This window comes from Neoarius graeffei, chromosome 15 (genome assembly GCF_027579695.1).
Source record: "Neoarius graeffei isolate fNeoGra1 chromosome 15, fNeoGra1.pri, whole genome shotgun sequence".
NCBI lineage: Eukaryota > Metazoa > Chordata > Actinopteri > Siluriformes > Ariidae > Neoarius > Neoarius graeffei.
This window is the reverse complement of record NC_083583.1, coordinates 47,828,389-47,851,257: the sequence shown is the minus strand read 5'-3', so window position 1 is coordinate 47,851,257 and position 22,869 is coordinate 47,828,389. Positions and strand designations below refer to the sequence as shown.

General features: G+C 41.5%; 1 protein-coding gene across 2 annotated transcripts in view; it reads right to left on the bottom strand.

The window, feature by feature from the left end:
• Window positions 1–22,869, bottom strand: part of anos1b (anosmin 1b) — an 87,764-nt gene that overhangs the window by 42,938 nt on the left and 21,957 nt on the right. Inside the window, exons 3-5 of one of the 2 annotated variants that reach the window (XM_060940555.1) lie at window positions 5,619–5,681; window positions 4,382–4,589; window positions 2,119–2,303 (exon numbers count right to left, since the gene is read on the bottom strand). In XM_060940555.1, the coding sequence (XP_060796538.1) occupies window positions 2,119–2,303; window positions 4,382–4,589; window positions 5,619–5,681 (456 nt within the window). The remainder of the gene's footprint in view (window positions 1–2,118; window positions 2,304–4,381; window positions 4,590–5,618; window positions 5,682–22,869) is intronic. The other variant, XM_060940556.1, reaches the window with a different exon arrangement.

Below are 22,869 nucleotides of genomic sequence, written 5' to 3'. Positions count from 1 at the left end.
TTAAATCTTCTCTAAAGGACCCCATGAAATCTAACTTTTACTCTTTACTGTTTTCACTACAATCCCTGCAGATTAAATAACATTCTTGGTTAACTTTACAGGTGGTTTTCAACAACACATTTTAAATTTTCATGTTAGTGATTAATCACAATTGAATTGAAATAAGACTATTTTTATTCAACAGAGATGTGGCACAAACTGCAAAAACAATCTTGAAAATTGCAACAAAGGGGCAATACAATACAGAGCTGCTCAGAGTTCAAACCAATAAAGTGCAAGCTCAACACTGAGAAAGACATTTAGCCTAAATAAGAAAAGTGCTCATTGATTAAATTATTTTAAAAAATAGATCTCCAAGCTATTAACCTGACTACTGAGAACCACTGGAACATTCACAATAGAGAGAGAGATTGAGGGAGAGAAGAGAGAGATCTGCAAAACATCATTTTTCTCTTTGCACACTTTTGAACTGAATGTTTTCTGGCTCTGCCTCTCAGATGTGTATAACTCCGGTATCGCCTTCTCTGTAAAATGCCTGCGACCAGGCAACTCATGTTTGGGATCGAGTGTGTTTAGTAATTTTTGAAACCCTGGTTTTTCCACTATACTAATTGGAATCATGTCTTCGGCAATGACGTTAGTGATTGCATCCGTTATAGCTCTCCATCTCTGACTCGTTTTCTCATATGGGGTAGCTTTGGAGAACGAGGCCGCTATGGTCATTTGTTTAGCTTGTGTGTGTGTGTGTGGGGGGGGGTTAGCTCGTGGGCAAGTAGTTCGGAGTTTAAGAGACTCTGCATACTGTACCGGGTGAGTTTTCAGGTGATGGAACATATTTGTAGTGCTGCTGCCTTTCGTGATGACAGGGGTTTTTTTTTTGCACACTTTACAAATTGGCATTTCCTGCTCCACGTCCTCCTCACGATATCCAAAAAATGCCGGATGACTGACCCCTTACTAGTTCTTTTAGGAGCCAATTCGTCCGCTTCCATTTTTAATTTGTCGCTGAAATTGACAGAGCTTACACGGTAGCCTACGCAACACCAGCAATTGCACGAACTGAGTCAGCGCTGTAAACCGGAACTAGGAAATCTTCCCGCCGGCAGTGTTGCCAGGTACTGCTGACGTTTTCCAGCCCAAAATATGTTCAAAACCCGCCAAAACGCACTTAAAACCGCCCAATCTGGCAGCACAACCGAAACTAGGAAATCTTCCCGCAAGTTCCTTTCAGCACCGAGATGTCGCCCAGGATTGGTTGGCGAGTGCGTGACGTTATTGTTTTCTTTACCCTTAGGCAGCCTCTCACATTACTGCCTGAGGGACAGGGAGAAAACCACTGGAAAAGGTTTTAAACAAACACGAAACAAATGCAAGTTGGAAGATGACCATAAAATACTCGATAGTTACGATATAATAATTTTATGTATCTCACACAGAATTTTCGGCGATATATTGAGTATATTCGATATATCGCACAGCCCTACATCTAACCTTGAGGTGGATGGGTTACAGCAGCAGAAGGTCATCTCAGGTTCCACTCCTGTCAGCCAAGAATGGGAATCTGAGACTACAGTGGGCACAAGCTCACTGAACTTGGACAAGTGATTGTCTAGGAACAATTGTCCAGTGAAAAATTGAACAGCCTGCCTAAATGCCAACAAACATTTGCTCACTTCAATACATGTGGCCAACACATGAGTTCTAGAACTTCTTTTCAGATTCAAATAAAAGCTGACAATCAAGAAAGATGATCTGTGTAAAGGATGGTTTCAAGCAGAGTAAAGCTTTCAATGATGTACTTTGGATAACAATTGCCTTTTGGCATTTTGGAGGTTTTACAGAACTAAATGTTTTACATTATAGGTCATAGAGTTCATACTAATGGACCACTTAGGGATGTAATCCGTCCAAGTATTTCCATTATCATAGCTGTAAGCTCTGAAATGTCTATACAAATTAACAGAGTATTTGAATTTGTCTCTCAGGATCCAAAAACCAGAGTACTGTCACTCACACAAAGAAAATAAACGTCATTCTGATCCAGGCACAGATGACGATAGTGTGAAGTTCGTTTGTGGAAAACTTGGCTCGGAGTAGTGAGTGTTGCTGTTCTCTTACCATCAGAACAGTGTGCCAGGGTGAGGCGTCGTCTTCACTGGGATGAATGCCATGGTTCCATCTCCTCTGCAGTATATACAGCACTGGTTCAATAGACACGTTGAACTTCGACATCCATGTCACCTCCAGCTGTCCATGCTGGTCTTCTAAAAAGGCCATGTCTTTCCTTGGCTTCAGGGGGACGCCTATGACACAAGCATGACACATGCTGGGAAGCACCTACTTAATGTCCTACTTGTTCTGCATGTTAAAAATGGTTGGAAAGAGAATGTGATAGTAAATCAGAATCAATGATGTGATGTTACAGTGCAACATAAAAATGGATCATTGATGTTCAGAGTATTAGAGCATACAGAGCATACGGATCTAGCATTCTCCAGTGAACATCAAGAAACCAAAACGCTGGTTTGGTGTGCTGTAGGTATTTGTTATTATTGGGACATCTTAGGAATATTCGCTCAGTTTTGTCAGGGTTTTTTTGGGGAATTCTTAAACAGCAGAATATTCTTCCTTGTTGGAGCCTGTTACGTTAACTTTTTACACCATTAACGTTTGCGGATTACAATTTATCATAATTGATAAACAGAAACGTGGAGATTTGGCTGGACTTAAGCCCGTTTATACAACCCCGATTCCAAAAAAGTTGGGACAAAGTACAAATTGTAAATAAAAACAGAATGCAATAATTTACAAATCTCAAAAACTGATATTGTATTCACAATAGAACATAGACAACATATCAAATGTCGAAAGTGAGACATTTTGAAATTTCATACCAAATATTGGCTCATTTGAAATTTCATGACAGCAACACATCTCAAAAAAGTTGGGACAGGGGCAATAAGAGGCTGGAAAAGTTAAAGGTACAAAAAAGGAACAGCTGGAGGACCAAATTGCAACTCATTAGGTCAATTGGCAATAGGTCATTAACATGACTGGGTATAAAAAGAGCATCTTGGAGTGGCAGCGGCTCTCAGAAGTAAAGATGGGAAGAGGATCACCAATCCCCCTGATTCTGCACCGACAAATAGTGGAGCAATATCAGAAAGGAGTTCGACAGTGTAAAATTGCAAAGAGTTTGAACATATCATCATCTACAGTGCATAATATCATCAAAAGATTCAGAGAACCTGGAAGAATCTCTGTGCGTAAGGGTCAAGGCCGGAAAACCATACTGGGTGCCCGTGATCTTCGGGCCCTTAGACGGCACTGCGTCACACACAGGCATGCTTCTGTATTGGAAATCACAAAATGGGCTCAGGAATATTTCCAGAGAACATTATCTGTGAACACAATTCACCGTGCCATCCGCCGTTGCTAGCTAAAACTCTATAGTTCAAAGAAGAAGCCGTATCTAAACATGATCCAGAAGCGCAGACGTCTTCTCTGGGTCAAGGCTCATTTAAAATGGACTGTGGCAAAGTGGAAAACTGTTCTGTGGTCAGACGAATCAAAATTTGAAGTTCTTTATGGAAATCAGGGACGCCGTGTCATTTGGACTAAAGAGGAGAAGGACGACCCAAGTTGTTATCAGCGCTCAGTTCAGAAGCCTGCATCTCTGATGGTATGGGGTTGCATTAGTGCGTGTGGCATGGGCAGCTTACACATCTGGAAAGACACCTTCAATGCTGAAAGGTATATCCAGGTTCTAGAGCAACATATGCTCCCATCCAGACGACGTCTCTTTCAGGGAAGACCTTGCATTTTCCAACATGACAATGCCAAACCACATACTGCATCAATTACAGCATCATGGCTGCGTAGAAGAAGGGTCCGGGTACTGAACTGGCCAGCCTGCAGTCCAGATCTTTCACCCATAGAAAACATTTGGCGCATCATAAAACGGAAGATACGACAAAAAAGACCTAAGACAGTTGAGCAGCTAGAATCCTACATTAGACAAGAATGGGTTAACATTCCTATCCCTAAACTTGAGCAACTTGTCTCCTCAGTCCCCAGACGTTTACAGACTGTTGTAAAGAGAAAAGGGGATGTCTCACAGTGGTAAACATGGCCTTGTCCCAACTTTTTTGAGATGTGCTGTTGTCATGAAATTTAAAATCACCTAATTTTTCTCTTTAAATGATACATTTTCTCAGTTTAAACATTTGATATGCCATCTATGTTCTATTCTGAATAAAATATGGAATTTTGAAACTTCCACATCATTGCATTCCGTTTTTATTTACAATTTGTACTTTGTCCCAACTTTTTTGGAATCGGGGTTGTACATAATGCTACACTTTGAGACAGCATATCATACCTTTATAAAGGTTGGTTGGTGCTTGGCAGGTGTGACCACAGCCGTTTGAACAGCACTTTTTAGAGCCAGAGCACTCGCGGTCACCACTGCAGCTCTCCACACAGGCGGCTGCAAAGCCTGACGCCCTTTGAGGAGAAGGACAATCGCCCTGCTTCTGCACCTGCAGCGACTGCAAGAACTCAGCGCTGGTCACACACTCATGGTGCTTCTTTTTATGAAAATGAGGGACAAAGAGACAGAGAGAGAGAGGGAGATGGAGATAGAGCAGGAGATACAGTGGTTAGCAGCAGACACCCACCCACGTTCCCTGGCCAGAACAGTTCCGTATGAGACAGAGCCATGGCGTGTGCTCGCAACGTCATTCTCCTGCCAGCGCTGGCATCGCACTACTAAGCCCGAAACAGACTTGACGCACACAGAGTACTGTTCTTGAGGACACATCTGGCTGTAGGGTTCCTGACCAAGGCGCTCTGGAAACTGTTCATTTGCAAAACATCTCCAAGAATTACTTAACTCGATGCTTCTCTGGTTTGATGCAAGGCACATGTTTCTTCCACTGGGTGAATCACACAGTTGGGGAAACAACAAAGCATGCAGCTTGCTTCGAATACACAAAGATTGCAAATTACACCAGAGTACTTATTATCCAATGGGTTTAATATACTGTTGTACTGCACTTTTACACTAAGCATCTTTAGAAGAATACTGAAAATCCACGACTCAATCGAAGTAGTTATTATACCGTCTGAGTGCACAATTACATTGTTTTGTCTGTTTCATTTCGTCTCTTCATACCTCATCACTCTACAGAAAAGGATTAAAGAAGCGTAATCAAATCTGAACCTAGGGGCCAGGTGGATAATATAAAAGTGATTCAATTTTCCATTACCCACACACATACACACATATGTGCACATATAGGCTTGTAATGTTTTAAATCACAGATCATCACAGTGTAACTTTATATGGTAGCTCACAATCTTCCTCGTATAGCTGCCTGATATGGGTGAAATTAAATTACAGGAAGGCATTCTACCAACATGCACATATATCACGCCCAGAGGTCTCGGCTCTGTCTGGTAATGCATCATCTCCCAGCAGGTTAATGACTGTTATGTTCCTTATGTACATCTCGTATCTCATTGTGGTTTCGTGTTCATCCTTTGCTGGTTTTAACTGAACTGGTCCACTCAAACACACTGACAATCTGAAACAGACTTTGTGTGGTAAGGCTTACCTCGCAAAACTTGTGTGAAAGAAGTCTTCTGGTTTCCCATAATTCCTTGCATGGCTGTAGGCACTGCAGACAAACAAAGAAAACAGACCTGAGAACGGAATGTAACCAGACATTGAGTAAGAGAGAAAAATAGTAAATAGCGCGGCCACATATGCCTAATGTTACATCATAAAACCAACCTACTTCATAAATACCCAATTAAATTTCGTTTTTAAAAAAAAAAGTATTATCAAACACATCCTAGGAACCTTAAGAACTGTCTTCTTGCCATAGTGTGGAAATTTGACATCGTTATTATTAAATGGCAATTGCTCTTTTCAGAAATCAGGTGACTATGAAAAAGTTTCTTGGAGTATACGCCATGCCTCGCTGTTGGTCAAACATCGGTTATTCACAGGCTGGACTAGGCCTCGCAGAACTGACTCATGTTAAACTGGGAAAACATGAGCAATACACTTTCCACTTTATTTGAAACACCCGTCTACCTCCTCATTCATGCTATTATCCAGTCAGCTAATAAAGTGTCAGGTACAGGTCAAGAGTTTCAGTTTATGTTCACAAGAAAGATCAGAACAAAATAAAAAAATATCATCTCAGTGACCAGCACAATGGGCTGGTTTGAGAATTTCAGAAACAGTCAGTCAATCTCCTGGGATTTTCACACATAACGGTCTCTAATGTTTCCATAGAAAGCTGAAGGAAAAAAAAACCCACCCAACATCTTGTTGAGGAGAGAGGAGAGAGAAGAAGGAGGAGGAGGAGACCAGACCAGTTCTAGGTGACAGTAGGTCTCAAATGACCAGTCTTTACAACAGTGGTGAGCAGAAAAGCATCTCAGAACACACAACATGCCAGTCACTGGGGTGGATGGGCTACAACAGCAGACGACCACATCAGGTTTCACTCCTATCAGCCAAGAACAGGAATCTGAGGCGAGAGAACTTTCACTGACATCACAGATTTGTTTCTCACGCAGTGCCCGCCATATTGCCGGGCAAACAAAGAAACAGCCGTGATAGTTAATAATGAAAATCGAGGTGACTGCAGTCAGTACAATGTATTTGAAATTATTAAAAATCTATTTTATACCAGCAGATAACATTACATCGAAAAGCTGAAACATGCAGGCATCCACAGATCCATATAATTTACCCACAAATGTATTTATTCATTATTTATTCAGTACACTGCTCTCTCTCTCTCTCTCTCTGAGTAAGTATGCGCACGTGTTTTCACCGCTTCAGATGGATTAAATGCAGAGGAGGAATTCTGCTGTGCTTGAGGTCGCATGTGACAAAAATAAAAAACAAAGGCTTCTTCTTCTTAATTTACCCACAAATGTATTTATTCTATTTGAAAAACGTATGGGCAGCACGGTGGTGTAGTGGTTAGCGCTGTCGCCTCACAGCAAGAAGGTCTGGGTTCGAGCCCCGTGGCCGGCGAGGGCCTTTCTGTGCGGAGTTTGCATGTTCTCCCCGTGTCCGTGTGGGTTTCCTCCGGGTGCTCCGGTTTCCCCCACAGTCCAAAGACATGCAGGTTAGGTTAACTGGTGACTCTAAATTGACCGTAGGTGTGAATGGTTGTCTGTGTCTATGAGTCAGCCCTGTGATGACCTGGCGACTTGTCCAGGGTGTACCCCGCCTCTTGCCCGTAGTCAAGTTGGATAGGCTCCAGCTTGCCTGCGACCCTGTAGAACAGGATAAAGCGGCTACAGATAATGAGATGAGATGAAAAGCGTACGGCAAACCAGCTACCTGATTTGGGACACTACGACATCCTGAACTATTTAGTATTTGGGACTTCTAAATACACCGGCGATGCTAAAGTCTTACAAAAGTACACATGCCTACCAATATTTCGAAACAGGTTTCATGCCGGAATGTTATGGGAGATTCCAGATAAAGAAAATATCTTCTTATGACAAAAGTAAGCTCAAACGTGGCATTCTAATAGTAATAAACAAGCCAGGGCCTAGATCTAGCATATTTTATGGTGTTTAGCCGAATTTACATTATCAGTACATAACAAACATGCTGCTAGTTGAGCCAAGCATTAGGTCTAATCAAATATATCACATCCAAAGCCCACATCCAGATATGGGTCTGTCTCAGAAACTGGGTACTGTGGGGGTACCCCACTAAATATACTGTCAATAAACTATACGGTTTTGAATGGTGATGTTGGTTTTAATTTGAAATAAAATGATGAAAAAAATAACACAGATAAAACTAAATCTTTGATGTGAATACTCTATTCAGAATTTGGCAAAAATTCTGCAAATTTGTGGAAAAATGGCGGCTTGATCTGGGACATGATAAATGGTTGACTACATCGCATTCCCTTAAAAAGGTTGTCGTCCACTGAAAAGTCTACAGTTATCACTAATTGTATTTTAAGTTGTAACTTTATACACCTAAGGATTGGTGCGTTCACAGAATAATCATAACCGTAATAAAACATCATGCAAAATATTTGATCACCGTTGTAACTCCATTTTCCGCAGACCCAAAACCAATACGATCGTGTGTTTTGATCTAAACGGAAAGCCTCAGGGTCAAGGTCACTACCTCACCAAAAGTAGTAACTTAAAATCACTATGCCATATAAAAATTTAGTTATAAATCTGTGATTTTGTTTTTAAAACAAAAGCTGAAAGTTAGGTATAGAACATGTTTCTTACAGAATGTTACGATGGTAGCTGGTCTTGTGTGAATTTCTGAGCTATAAAATGAGTTGTGGTTTATTTTTTACTGTAGCGTGTTATCTGTGTGCGGGGAAGGACACACATTAACAATCTGCTTGTGTAGAATGGAATTTTCCACTCCAACAGTTAGAAGTTGATCGTGCTTCCATTTGCGATCTTTCTGTTATGCGGGTGATCTGTTCGGACGTTATCACTGAAAAGGTGAGTTTTGACAGTTTTATTTTGTTTTAGTCTTGCAGTATAAGGCAACAGAATGTTTCTTTCTCATCTTACTTTCATATTTCGTAATGTTTGCGTATTTTTGGCCAATATTTTGCAACCATGGTCAATTTAGATCGAACTTTTGATAGAATCTACAGCCAATCATTTTGCCCCGCCCCCGCCTCACGCTCCGTCCGGTGTGGTAGTGATGTCCCGTTGCTCGCGCGCCACACCAGAGACCCGCGCAACCTTCAGCCGGTACAGTCGCTGTTCTTTTACCACTGCCGTTATTCTCATCTTTCCAGTGTGTTCTTGATTTTTCCATTGTGTCCTATTTCGCCATATCAAATACCCAAAATGTATCATATTATTCATATTTAAGTGAATAATCAATTCAGTCATCATAACTTGGCATTTTTAACCCAAGCAATCAAAAAGAGGAAATGTATTCAATATTTTCACTCATCTGTGAAGGAGGGGCTTTAATTCTTCATGATGTAGTTATTTTATATGTAAATCAATTTTACAAAAGCATTTGAATTGTAATAAAAAAATTTCCACAGTGTAGGCCAGATAAAGCAAGATACTATCTTTATTCTTATTAAACATGACAAAAGAAACATTGAGTGTTAGGTAAATGCAAAAAAAAAGATAGTAAAATTAGAAAATCTATTTTTTGACCATAATGTCCCAAATGAGAGACCAGTTTCTGAGACGGACCCATATACATTTTAACGTTACACAGAGCTTTCACATTAACCTGATTATAAAATGTTCTCCACAGACACAGGAATACTTTATCATCCAGTCCTCCCGTTTAACTGCAGCTTTGCATTTTTCTCATCTTTCTGGGTTCGCTGAGAAGCAGTGAAAGTTAAACCAGGCTTATCTTCACGTCTGTTATTACATCCAAAAGCACTACAGGTTTCTGGCATTGTTCTTTTAGATGTAACTTTGACAAATTTATCAGTAGATGTACTGAATTTGGCTTACAATCACTTGCGTACACTTGTGCCAGTCGCTGGCAAACACAAAGCTTGCCAGGCAACATGGCTGCGTAAACAAAAAAAACCTGCGTAAGCAGTTGCCATGACATTTTGTGAAAGTCCTCTGTAGTGGGCACAGGCTCACCCAAACTGGACCAATGAAGACTGGGCAAAGACCTGATGCTGTTTTTCCAATCTTCAACAGTCTTGTTTTGTTGAATATGTGCAGTGTAGATGTTTCTATTAACATGATCAGTGAGTACGTGTGTGCTAAAGTTAATCTACAGTGTACATGTTTAGAAAAAAAAATTCTAGCACCCTATAGAACTCTCAGGTTTTCCTTCTGGGGAAAAGTTTTTATATGGAGCCCTAGAAGAGTATGAGTTACTTTAGAAAAGAGCCCTCAACATTTAAGGAACCCTTGAGGAACATTTTTTTCCTAAGAGTGTAATCATGATAACAGGCTAGTGAGCTAAGTGCAACTGTTAGTTTGGTGGCCATTCAGTGCAAAATTAATTCTGGCTGTCAGCTAAAGTGAAGCAACCATCACCGAGTAATTAGATTTATGTGTTCATCATACTAGAGTAATGAAACTGGTGAACAGATCACGGATTTATTCCTTAGTTTGTTATAGGAGTGTCAGTTTCTTTAGTTTGTAAACGGTCTTATGTCGGCAATAAGTAGATTTCCTATTTCCTACACAGACTCTAACTAGCTTTAATGCAGGGTTCGGCAATTCTTGTGCTGGACTGCCAGAGTCCTACTAAACCTAGTAATTTATTGACATTTGAATCAGGTGTCTTTCAGCCATGCTATAATGTGTTTTCATTTGATCAAACATAGACGCCATGTTCCCACCTTCCTTTGGGAAAGACTGGTGCTTTTAACAAAATAATTTATTTTGATGAAGTAGCTTCAGACATTGGACTATTCCTTCAACTGGAATTTGAATCCTTCAACTGGATTCATGCACTTCATTGCCAGCAAAACCAGGGAAGTAAAAGCCTGTAAGAACTGTTTTAGATACAAATTCTGAGTTAAGTATTCTTTCTTGTTAGGAAGTAAAATAAATATTTAATAAAAAGGAGTAAATATTCTGTTCAACCTTCCACATTACTAATGCTTAAATAATAGATTATAGTGTCACACTGACAGGAAAGGGTGTGTACAGTAGTGTGTTTAGTCTCAGTCCTCCCGTTCTTTCCTCTTTGCGCTCCACTTACTTCAGTCCCCTCTAATCTATCAAACATGTGCGCTCCCGGCAAGCCTCTGTCTCTGCCTCACCGGGCCAACCCTAGTCATTCATGTTGTCTCCAATATGAGCTGGACAATATTAAGACATCTGTTGTGTGTTATCTGATGGATTATTTCAACATCTGCCACCATCTATTCTCCACTGGAGAAAAGATGGCTTTTGCTTGGCCGAACCCCGCAGAGTGTACTCTGCCTTACGAAAGAGGAAGGGGGGTGGGGTGGGGGGGGGGGTGTTACGGGAAAAGAGACAAAGGTGTCACTTTACTGCAAAAATAATCACAGCAAATGTGTAAATTTGATTTATCAGTCAGTCATGCTGAGGCCTATCAACATGGTCTTGCCACGAGGGTTGCGAAAGTGAGCATGAAGGAATTTCGACAGAGAATATGTTGTTCTGGGTGTTGAGAAATGTAATGGTGAATTATTCATGATGACCAATGCTGATTTTTGGTGAGAACGTTGGAAAAATCTTGAAAGATCTATTTGAAAGGTGAAATAAACCTATTGTAAGTTCTAATACAACTCAGTTTAATAAAAAGAAAGTGGACGTGTGTGTGTGTGAGATTGCACTCTTTTGAGGACCAAATGGTAGTGGTGATGGGGTGGGTTTTTTTTTTACAGAAAACCCAACATCAAGGTTAGGGATATGGTCAAGCATCCATATTTTGAGACAGAAATGCATATATTAGTCAAAACCATTTATAAAATAAAGTAGGTACGTAATATAATAAACAAGACATGTATACATAGTGTAAATGAGCAGCAAAGCCATGGCCCGAGTGACCAGTGCATGCACTGCTTCCATCTAACAACCGCTGACAGCCTTCATGGGTCACCTTCACACCCAGCACTTCAAAACCAAAAGCCCACTACCCCCCCGTCAGCTAAACATACTCTGCACTCCCAAACACACAACACCTGCAAGCCATCAATGTGACAACACTCTCCGGTGAGGGTGTGGAAAGAGGGCTAGCGGTAAACTCAGTGCCAATAAAGACCTATGCATGTGAGCTGGGCTCCATTGCAGGAACGTCGTTCTCCTTCCTGGTGCCCCCGCAGCACAACTCCCATATTCAATCACAACTAAACAGGTATGCAGTGCTTAATCTGAGTCTGACACAGGTTATCAGTGACTAATTTCTCTAATGCGCAGGGCATCAACTTAACAGACGGCATCCGATTGCGTGATGATGGACGGATGACAGGCTACATCTGGAAGTCGAAATGCAGGCAGAAGGAGCTGAGCTTAACCACAGTCTAACATGCTTTAGTCTAAACAAACTCTACCACTAAATACATTTGCGGTTATTTTTTGTGAACAATGCTATGGTATGCTACATGTTTAAACGGAACATAATTGCACTTTGAAACGAAAATGATCATTCAGTAAGGGATGTTAGTAGCATACTGTTTCCATGACATGGCCCAAAGGATTATTCCTGAACAGTGCATTTAACCTTAGTGTTTATATGATGGGATTCCACAGGGACGGAAACTGCTTCCTCTGCTGGTCTTCATCACGCTCGCTTAGACATATTCTGTTTCGGAGCAAAGCTGACTCTTTGGCCTTGTCATGCCCTATTGATTAGCCACTGACAGACTGGCCTAGTGGGATCTTTGTGCCCAGTGAAAGCCACTCAGTTCTCATTGACAGAGAGAAAATGCAGATATTTCAGCACAGTAGAGGAAGTTTCTGATAAAACTATGAGAAGTACCATACGTAATCTTATGGCCCAAGATTTAAAGAATCTAAACATTTTAAATGTACACTGTAATAATTGTAAAGATAAAACAAATTATGATCACTTACTGCTTTTTTTTTTTATATAAATACATTTCCCAAAATATTTTCTTGGGAATCAAGCTATTTTCCTCTGTAAAATTTACAAGTCTAGACGTTTTATTGACTACAACAAAACTTTAAACTTCACCAACGCATTTATGTTCTTGTTTAATAAGACTTTCCAATAAAGCTAAGAGAACAATTGACATCGGGCTTCTTTTCCAGCTACAGAAAATAAGAAAGAGTCGTAAAGTGAAGCCGTTCCATAATTAATGGAAATAATAACAGAAGTATACAGATGGGTGACAAATGAAAGGAAACCAACAAGGTTTAAGCTGCCAGGGTAAAGTCAGTTTGCCTTGGCATCCATTCGACAAGTTTCTGGATCTGCCCTGGAAGGATGAACAACATTCTTCCAAAAGATGTTCCCTCAACTGGTGTTTTGATGATGGTGGTGGAGGACATTTCTATAAACACAAAGCACCAAAATCTCACAGAGGTGATCAAGTTGAGAGCTGAAGACTGTGACGGCCATAGCATATGATGTACATCATTTTCATCCTCATGAAACTCAACTGTTCAGTGAGCCCTCATGCCCTGTAGATGGGGGCAGGGTCTTTCTGGAAGACACTACTCTCATCAGGATAGAAATATTTCAGCTTGGCAAATTACCCATAATCCTCCATGTGGTCACTATTATTTCTGTTATGCGAGCCGTGCCATACTTGTGTACACATGCTGAATTTGGTCATCCTTCTTACTGTACCAAATTCGTGTACCGCGCGAGCCGAGCTTGGATATACTGCTGGAACTAAAAATAGTGCAGACCATCGATTAATCAAACAGTTGTAGAGAACTGTCCTGATTAATGTCTCTGGTTGGAACTGCTGCTCTACTGGCACAAAAAATCTTCAGTAGTAGGCGAGAGTAGTGGCTGCCAAAGCTTCTCACTTTTTTCAAAAAATCCTTTTTTCTACTGGATTTAAGAGGCCAGCAATTTAAATCATTTATGCTGTTTGAAACAGCAATGTTTTTGTTCAGTTTTATTTATTTACCCACAGTATTCCAATTGTTATGTAGGTTGATCTTACGTTTCATCACTGTGATCCAAGTAAAATCTGACATCTTCTAGTTGAGGCCAATCCCAAACAGAGGAACTCCTACTTTCACAGTTACGTGATGGGAAAGTGACACATGCACTCAGACAGGATACTGATAGTCATGGGTTCTCAATTTTGGAGCCGAGCCACGGCAAGCTGTACTGTTCGATGGAGAAGCGCTATAAGAAGACAAGTTGACCTAAAAGCTGCCAGCAAAATGCCATGCACAACATAATGGAGTCACTGTTTTTCCAGTTTACTCTGGCAAGGCAAAAACGTGGGATCCTGACTTGGGATTCCTCAGGAATTTCAAAGCCTGTGTGCTTAGCCACAAAGTCTTTGTCCAAAAATTCCAGAATATCCCGTCCTTCTTGTCTTTTCTCAGCACAGTTGATGTGTGGGCAATACATGTGACTCTCTCAGTGGCCAGTCACCTCAGTGGCCAGTCTCTCAGTCACCAGTGTGCTCTTCTGTCCACGTGCCAACTTATATCTGCCTGATGTAAAGCTGCAGTGCTTGTTCGAGATCCTCAACTAATGTGCCTGTCTATAAATTAAAGGAACTGATACCATGCATTATATTAACTTCAGCACTTTAAGGTGAACCAGGTGTACACACCATATGTGAAACCAAAGATGCTGGGGAAGGGAGCCGGTGAGATAGATCATGCAAGTATTCACGATGATGTTGTGTCCACTTTGGTGATACAGATACACTGGTGAGGTACACCAGAGACAAATGGCGTCATGAGGGCCAGAAATGTGTTACTGTTTAAAATCGACCTTGCTGGACAGTAGACCTTGTCGATGATGAATGGTAAGTGTCACGGACTTCAATCACATATTTAGACATCTATATGGTGCTACTTGCCAAAGTCATAAACCTGGCCTTTTAAACCTTTTGATTGGTTGTTTTCATTACCTGGTGCCGGAATGTGATCCTGTCACATAGTGGAAAAACGTGTGAGGGAAGGGTAGGCTGGAACACATTAAGGACAATATGGAGAACCCTTCAGAAAGATAAAAGCCAACTGTCCTTCAGTAAAAAGACATTCACCAGATGAACAAACCAGCCATGAATGGCCAAACCTTCCATCTGTCTTCACCTCTAACACACTGGCTTTAATGCACATGGCCAGGTTTAAAAAAAAAAATTAAATAAAAACACACTGAGCTTAAAGTGTAGTATCATCAGTATCGTCCACATTTAAAAAGCACTAGCACTTAAATATATCTGATTCTCAGAATTACTCCGTATTTTTTTATACTTTGTGCACTTGCTGTTTACATATTGTAGCCTTGGCACAAATCATTTATGGCCATTTAATTTTTTCCAGTTCTTTGCAAAATAATTTAAAAAGTCACGATATTAATGAAAAAAAATACTAATAATAATAAATACTTGTTGGTTTTGAGGGGTGTGTGGTTTTAAGCCTCCAAATGGCATCAAGGAACTGTTTTTTATGTACCCAACATTATTGGATTGACCGTGATCATAAACACTTTTGACATTTCTTCCAAAAGTTGTGACTTGCTTGTTCACAAATTGACTACTACTTTTCGGGTGGTTGCTTTCTAAATCAGTAGCAAATGTAGAACTGGATCGATGTCCTGAACTACTGTGGGTGAAAATGACAGCTTGGCCTGCCCATGAACCCCAACAGCAATGCTAAGCCTGGTTTATTTATTTGCCCTTTGCTTTTTGTTTACATTGCGGAGAGGAAACGTCCTCATTCCTAATGCTCTAATCCAGTCTTTTGATCAGCTAGTGCAGACTCAATGAGCAGTTGGAGAACCACAGGCTCTGTTAACAATCTGTCCTGTACCAACAACAACGTGGGGGGGGGTTTGTATGGATTTTTCCAGCTAAATCCATTTACGGCTGCTTAAATCCCTAAATCAAAGCCAAAGCCTAAAAATTAATTTAAACAAGCTCTATGGACAGAAACCTATACATTTCCAAATGTCCACCACAGCACAGACAAGCCAAGTTAGAGTGGGGCGTTTTTCCATAACAGGGCTGGTGCTTGACACCCCTTGTACCCTTGTATGCCAAACAAGCTTTTCTAGCTGTCACTATAACATGTCCTCCTTTGACAAGCAGTGGATGGTATATGATCGGACACTCCTGTCTTTTTCCCATTACGTGTCTAAACTTCGAGAAAATCCACCAATTGCTCTGGTATTTCAGTATATTTACTGGGTCTGAGGCTGTGCCATGGATGGGGGTGATTTCCGAAGCTTTCTGTCTCTATTTTAATAATGTGATGCATTAAGCCAAGATATGAGCCCATATTTTGGCCAAGTTGACTCCCATTATAGGATAAAATAAGTTAATGTATTGTGGAGACATATTACAATAATTCACTTCAAAACATTCTGGAAAAAAAAACAACACTTTCCTTTAACCAGTATATGAAGAACTGGCCTCAAAACAACAGCAAGGGGAAATTTGTAGCAACACCTAAAACACTCAGACAGGGGATGTGGGATTGCGGGCCACTTGTTATGGGGACCATTAAAATAAATAAATAAATAAATAAATAAATTCCAGTGGAGCCTGGACCATTAATCAAAATATTAACCAGAGAGCTGGTGTTTTGTACACCGAACGCCCTGAAAATAAAAAGAACATGAATTTAGTTTGAAACTTTGGATTAGGATTTATATCTCTACTAAAAAAAGGACATAAGAAACTCAACATAAAAATGCAAGCAGTAGAAAACCGCTATAACATTGGCTCATTTACAGTGGTGGCTTAGTTTAGCAAAATAATGTCATGCAGTTCTGATCAGGCCAAGAAAGATTAAAGTGGCGGCAGACAATTAAAAAAAAAAAAAGTCATATCGTAGATCACTGCACAGAAGATAACATATAGAACATTTCTGCCAGGTGTTTTCAAATTTTATGGATAGACTATGGTTCAGTTGGAGGGCATGGATGCTTTTTCATTCAATCACAAGGAAAGAATTGGCTCTAATATCGGCTAATATTTTCATTTTTGTGTCTAAATGACAAAATGCACATCCAGGTACAATGTTGTGTAACCTACATCCTCATCTCATCTCATTATCTCTAGCCGCTTTATCCTGTTCTACAGGGTCGCAGGCGAGCTGGAGCCTATCCCAGCTGACTACGGGCGAAAGGCGGGGTACACCCTGGACAAGTCGCCAGGTCATCACAGGGCTGACACATAGACACAGACAACCATTCACACTCACATTCACACCTACGGTCAATTTAGAGTCACCAGTTAACCTAACCTGCATGTCTTTGGACTGTGGGGGAAACCGGAGCACCCGGAGGAAACCCACGCGGACACGGGGAGAACATGCAAACTCCGCACAGAAAGGCCCTCGCCGGCCACGGGGCTCGAACCCGGACCTTCTTGCTGTGAGGCGACAGCGCTAACCACACCACCGTGCCGCCACCTACATCCTGTAGTATCTATATAATTTTTTTCCCCCTTTCTGAAAACCAGAGGTTTTTTTTTTTTTTGAAAGATTAGCCACCTGGGAAAAATACATATTCAACACAGTCTTGAATTTTAGCTTTGTTATTAACACCAGTAGGACTCAGGAAATAAAATGTACAGTCATGTCAGTAATAATAAGACACTTGACTCAGCCAATATGAAAGAAATTAATGCAGTAATATTTGGTTTTCCTTGAACATAAATCACCCTGGACCTCATTTTTTAAGCAAGCAATCCAATGATCACCTCTTGGCCTCTGGTTTAAACATTTTCATTTTACCTGAAAGCATGAAAGGTTGAAGGTTCTGGTTTTGGTATACTGACATTTAAATGCTCTCAGGCTCCAAATCTACCATGATAAAAACCATATGTAGAACATCTTTCATTCACAGAGGGAATGTTGTAAAATTCCACAAATGTCCAGTAAACGTGTGGTGCTGTGTAAATACCTTTACGGTTAAAAAGCCCACTCACGCTGAATGTGGCACAAGCTGGTCATTAAGGTGTCACGCAGGGCACCAAGCGAAGTGGAAAACACCCGTTGCTTAATGCAGTTTAAAATCAGCAGTTAGCAGATGCAAACAATTCATGCTGATCTACTGTGGGAACAGCCTGGGTGTTCTAAAGATCTGCAACATATTCACGGCTACATAGGGCATAACTCTGTCTCGGTGTGTGTGTGTGTGTGTGTGTGTGTGTGCGCGCGCACGTGCACGCGTGTGTGTTTGATCTAACTCAGATCAGGTGTCCGCAGGCCACACACACAACGGAGTGCCGAAGGTTGAGCCACTGAAATAAAGGTGGTTCAATCCAGAAACACTGAGACTTGGAAAGTTTTGAGCATTGTACAATTTTATTTTCTAGTCTGAATTATTACTATTTAAAATATTTTTGATATGTTGTTAGTGACTTGATAAACAGAGCATATTCGAAGCTTGTGAGAAGCAACTAATCAAAGAAATCTGGGAAATGAATCCAGCATCTCAATGTGAAGTACGTACCTGAATGCACTGTAATACGAGTAAAATTACATAATGATGACAAATGTGTGTAGAACATGAGAAACGCTGCAGTCTCAAAATGAACTTTTGAAGCTGGAATATCAATAAATTATTGTTTAAAATCATAATATCTTTTGTTTGAGGCAGTTTTCCAATTTTCCAAAATTAATTAAGACTCCTCAAAGGAGCTTTCAAAGGACATGTGGTGCAAAGCATTAGTTACGGGGGGAGGGGGACACCCACAAAGAGTTCCTCTGCTCTCAAAAAACACTAAAAATGGAATATTGCTAGGTCAACATTGGCCGGAGATGCCCTCTCTACAGGGCTAAAAGAGAGGCGAGATCACGCTCAGCTGGAGAGACTCCCCAGAGAGGTGACCACACAGGGTGCGACCCTCCACCAACTGCCCCCGATGATTCAGCTCAGTGACCAGGCCGGGGGTCGGGTCAGCTACCAGGCCTGCAGCTCACCTGCCAAATGGGGGGGATGGAAGGGAGGGAGGGAGGGAGGGGTGGAAGGAGGGAGGGATGGAGGGAGATCCAGACTCAGGTTAACGGAGGGAAGTGGGGTATGTGCAAGGCCTCTAGCTTCCTTTAAGCTGTCTATTAAAACAGCAGGCTCTCAAGGTTAATCGAGGTCTAGAATTGTACAGAGGTGCATGTGAAGCAAAGCCACACCGAACGGAATATTGGACATCACCTTTTTTGCCTTAGCTCTGCAGGCTTTCGTCTAAACCGGGGAACAGGGGCGCTGTGCCCTCTTACTCTCGGTGTGCGCCCCCTTACTGAAATGCTGATTGAACCCCAAGTCACACTTAGGCCATGCACTTATATGCTACTGCACAACATGCAATCTTTCTCAAAACGATCTTTTCTCCGTGAAAACATCCCAGCAACACCACGTGACAATGTGTCTGATCATCAAATACGTTATAATTACTCCAAAAATATTCCAATCATAGTAGATACACCGCCAGACGGTGCAAAAGCAATCCGAATTGGCGTTTTCCAGACTGAGGCACCATGTTGTTTAGTTGTTTACTTGTCGCGGGTGCTCTCGTGAGATTTGACATGGGTTACATACAAGGTCAGCTGACTTGTAGAGCGAGATTTCTCGAGACTGAATGACCTTTCACCCACCGGCGTGGGAGCTTTTGACAGAAGTAGTTCGCAAGTTGTTTTTGTTGACACTTGGGCATTTAAAGATGTCATCCCACGGCACGAAGCGGAAGAAAGCCAAAGACTGTCCGGGGGCAGAAGAAGATTACTTCTTTCTTTTTCAATGTTGACAGACAATTTGTAACAATTTTCCTCTCAGATAGCCTCAGAATGTCCCATTGGAGCCTCAATTTTTCAAAGGCTTCGCACGGCGGGGGGACACGGACGGACAACCAGCACTATCCCCCCCCGTCGCTTCGCTCCCTCACCATGGTGAGCGCCCTCATACTAAATTTTTCTAGAAAAAACCCTGCTCTGATCACATAGATGAGCCTCTAGATTCGGGAGCCATAGATCAGGTTCCTTACAAAAGCCGTTTTCGTACTCGATCCCGATTAAATTGATTTTATGAGTAGCAGATTAGTCAGGGTGAACTTTAACACGGAATGTAATTAAAAGAAGGAAAGTATGGAAACATGGCTTCATTTAAAAAAGGCACAAGCGGGGTCCTAGCCTACACATGTAAAAAAAAAAAAACAACCCACACAGAAAGTGTCCCCGACACCTGCTCTAAGTGAACAAACAAGGGCTAATGTCAAGGGCCCTTTATGAGAGGCTGCACAGCCCAGGAGGATGTGAAATGGCTCTCATTATTTTCACAAGAAGCACAACATTTACTTTACCTATTATTGGAAGGACTGTGGGAGAATCACCTCCATCTGAAAGCAATTAGAACAGCTCGAGCACTTGGTGTGAGAAATTCAGCCTTCACGGGGAGGAAAAGCTCTACCTTTTTCAGGCGCATTTAACCTTGCTCCCTCAGGGCAAGCACAGGAGAAGGCAGCCAAAGATGTCTGGCTTAGGCAATTACTATTAATGACCTAATCATGTTTACTGGCTTATTACAGCGCAATTAGTGCTGCATATCATTTCATTCTGCAAAACTGCATGTTGGGGCATTCAACCGTTGCCTGTATTATATAATCACATGATATATTAATTATATCATTTCTACAGTCATTGAAAAATGAACCATATTGAGCATATCAAGGGATTTTGTGGAGAAATTACAATGAACAACTGTCTCATTTAATTAAAAAAAAAAAGTGGTCCAATGACCAAGTAAAACATTCCGACATTTAACAAGGAAAAGAGTAGTTTCCTCCTTCAGACAGCTGCTCAATAGCTTGAGTCCAATTCAACTGTGTGTTTTAACACCTTTTGGTGGTGCAGTGGAAAAAGAAGAGCACCATGAATTTCCTACAACCTCCTCAATTTAATACTACTGCTTTCAGAGACATCAGATTGTGCGTACTTGGAAAAAAACCAAACAAACAAACAGGCTTTCACATATTCCATGAAAATGTCATACAGCACAGGCAAAGATTTGTACAGGACTGACACGCTGATTACCGGCCAAAAAGTGATTGGCAATAAAAGAAAGGATTTGACCATGTCAGCCATAAGCACTGCATCATAACCATTTTAGAAAAGGAAGTATTATGAATGCACCCTATTAAATATATTCATTGTATCAGTAACCTTGGTGCTGGAGCAATTAAAATAATCTGCAGCACTGCAACAGTGGAAATTGTATTAAACGTAATCCTTGACCTCAAAACAGGGTCCCTGAGCAGATTACATTCACCCTGGTTTGGTTTTCAGCGATGACTCATGAGCTGAGCTGAGTGCTTAGGATGGTGTATATTTAACAATTATTCCACGGAATCGAATCGTACAAGAGCTGACAGCCAACGAGGCACGTAGTACCGAGTTGGCTATGAGTGAATCTGGAATAACGGTTTTACTCTATCCACATTCACTGGATTTTGAGAAACAGTATTTTTAGTTTTTGCACATTCAATAAATCTCATCTCATCTCATTATCTCTAGCCGCTTTATCCTGTTCTACAGGGTCGCAGGCAAGCTGGAGCCTATCCCAGCTGACTACGGGCGAAAGGCGGGGTACACCCTGGACAAGTCGCCAGGTCATCACAGGGCTGACACATAGGTGGGGTTTACATTAGACCGTATCAGCGGATCATCAGATTAACGTTTTTAAAACGATTAGCGTGCACACAGCAACGCCAATACACGATTCGCGTGCACACAGCAACGCCAATACACGGATACGCTCGGCTCCGCAGGCATCCTGCGCTCCAAATCACTCCGCCCTGAACAGCGAGTGCCCTCTGGAGGGTGCGCACTCCGGCCCTGCACAGCTCACAGAGCGCGCGAGTGAAGTGCACGAGCAGTGATTCGGGACTGAGCTGCTGTGTGTGTGATCTCAGTGCATGTCGGGCATGCGCGTCACTTACCACTTGCAAGTGGAAGGATGGCAAGCCTAAAGACAATCATAACTACACAATGGGCAGTATTTGCATCAGTATTTGCAGTATTTTCATACTTTTATACTCTTTAATGAAAGGTGATACAAGGCGGAAGTCCACGCCGTTTTTCAGCAGTCGCGTCACATGACCAACGCCAGCGAATCAGGAAGGTGGATGTCACAGTGACGTTGTCCAATGACGACGCCAGCTAGAGCTCAGCACAGCGTATCCGCGTATTCTCAACATTTACACAGCACCGGACCAGACACGATCCGGATTGAATACGTGGACCCTGGCAGATTCCCGTTTCCCGGCGTTTCCAGGCGTTTTAATGTAAATGGACAGTGCATCCGCGAAGGAAACGAGACAGATACGGTCTAATGTAAACTTGGCCATAGACACAGACAACCATTCACACTCACACCTACGGTCAATTTAGACTCACCAGTTAACCTAACCTGCATGTCTTTGGACTGTGGGGGAAACCGGAGCACCCGGAGGAAACCCATGCGGACACAGGGAGAACATGCAAACTCCACACAGAAAGGCCCTCGCCGGCCCCGGGGCTCGAACCCAGGACCTTCTTGCTGTGAGGCGACAGCGCTAACCACTACACCACCGTGCCGCCCCGCGTTGATGCTTTACACACTAATAGCATTATCTTAACCAGCTTCATGAGATAGTCACCTGGAATGCTTTTCAATTAACAGGTGTGCCTCATCAGCAGTTAATTAGTGCAATTTCTTGCCTTCTTAATGCATTTAAGATCAAACAGTAAATAAAATACAGTAAATAGCCCTATTCCACAACTGTAGTAATCCATATTATGTCAAGAACCGCTCAACTAAGTAAAGAGAAACAAGAGAACATCATTACTTTAAGACATGAAATGTCCTTTAATTAATAACAATAAAAGAAAAAAACATTGAATTTGAAGGTGTGTCTAAGCTTTTGACTGGTACTATATATACAGTGGTGCTTGAAAGTTTGTGAACCCTTTAGAATTTTCTACATTTCTGCATAAATATGACCTAAAACTTCATCAGATTTTCACACAAGTCCTAAAAGTAGATAAAGAGAACCCAGTTTAACAAATGAGACAAAAATATTATACTTGGTCATTTATTTATTGAGGAAAATGATCCGATATTACATATCTGAAAGTGGCAAAAGTATGTGCCAGATGCAGCAAAACAGGCCCAAACCATAATACCACCACCACCATGTTTCACAGATGGGATAAGGTTCTTATGCTGGAATG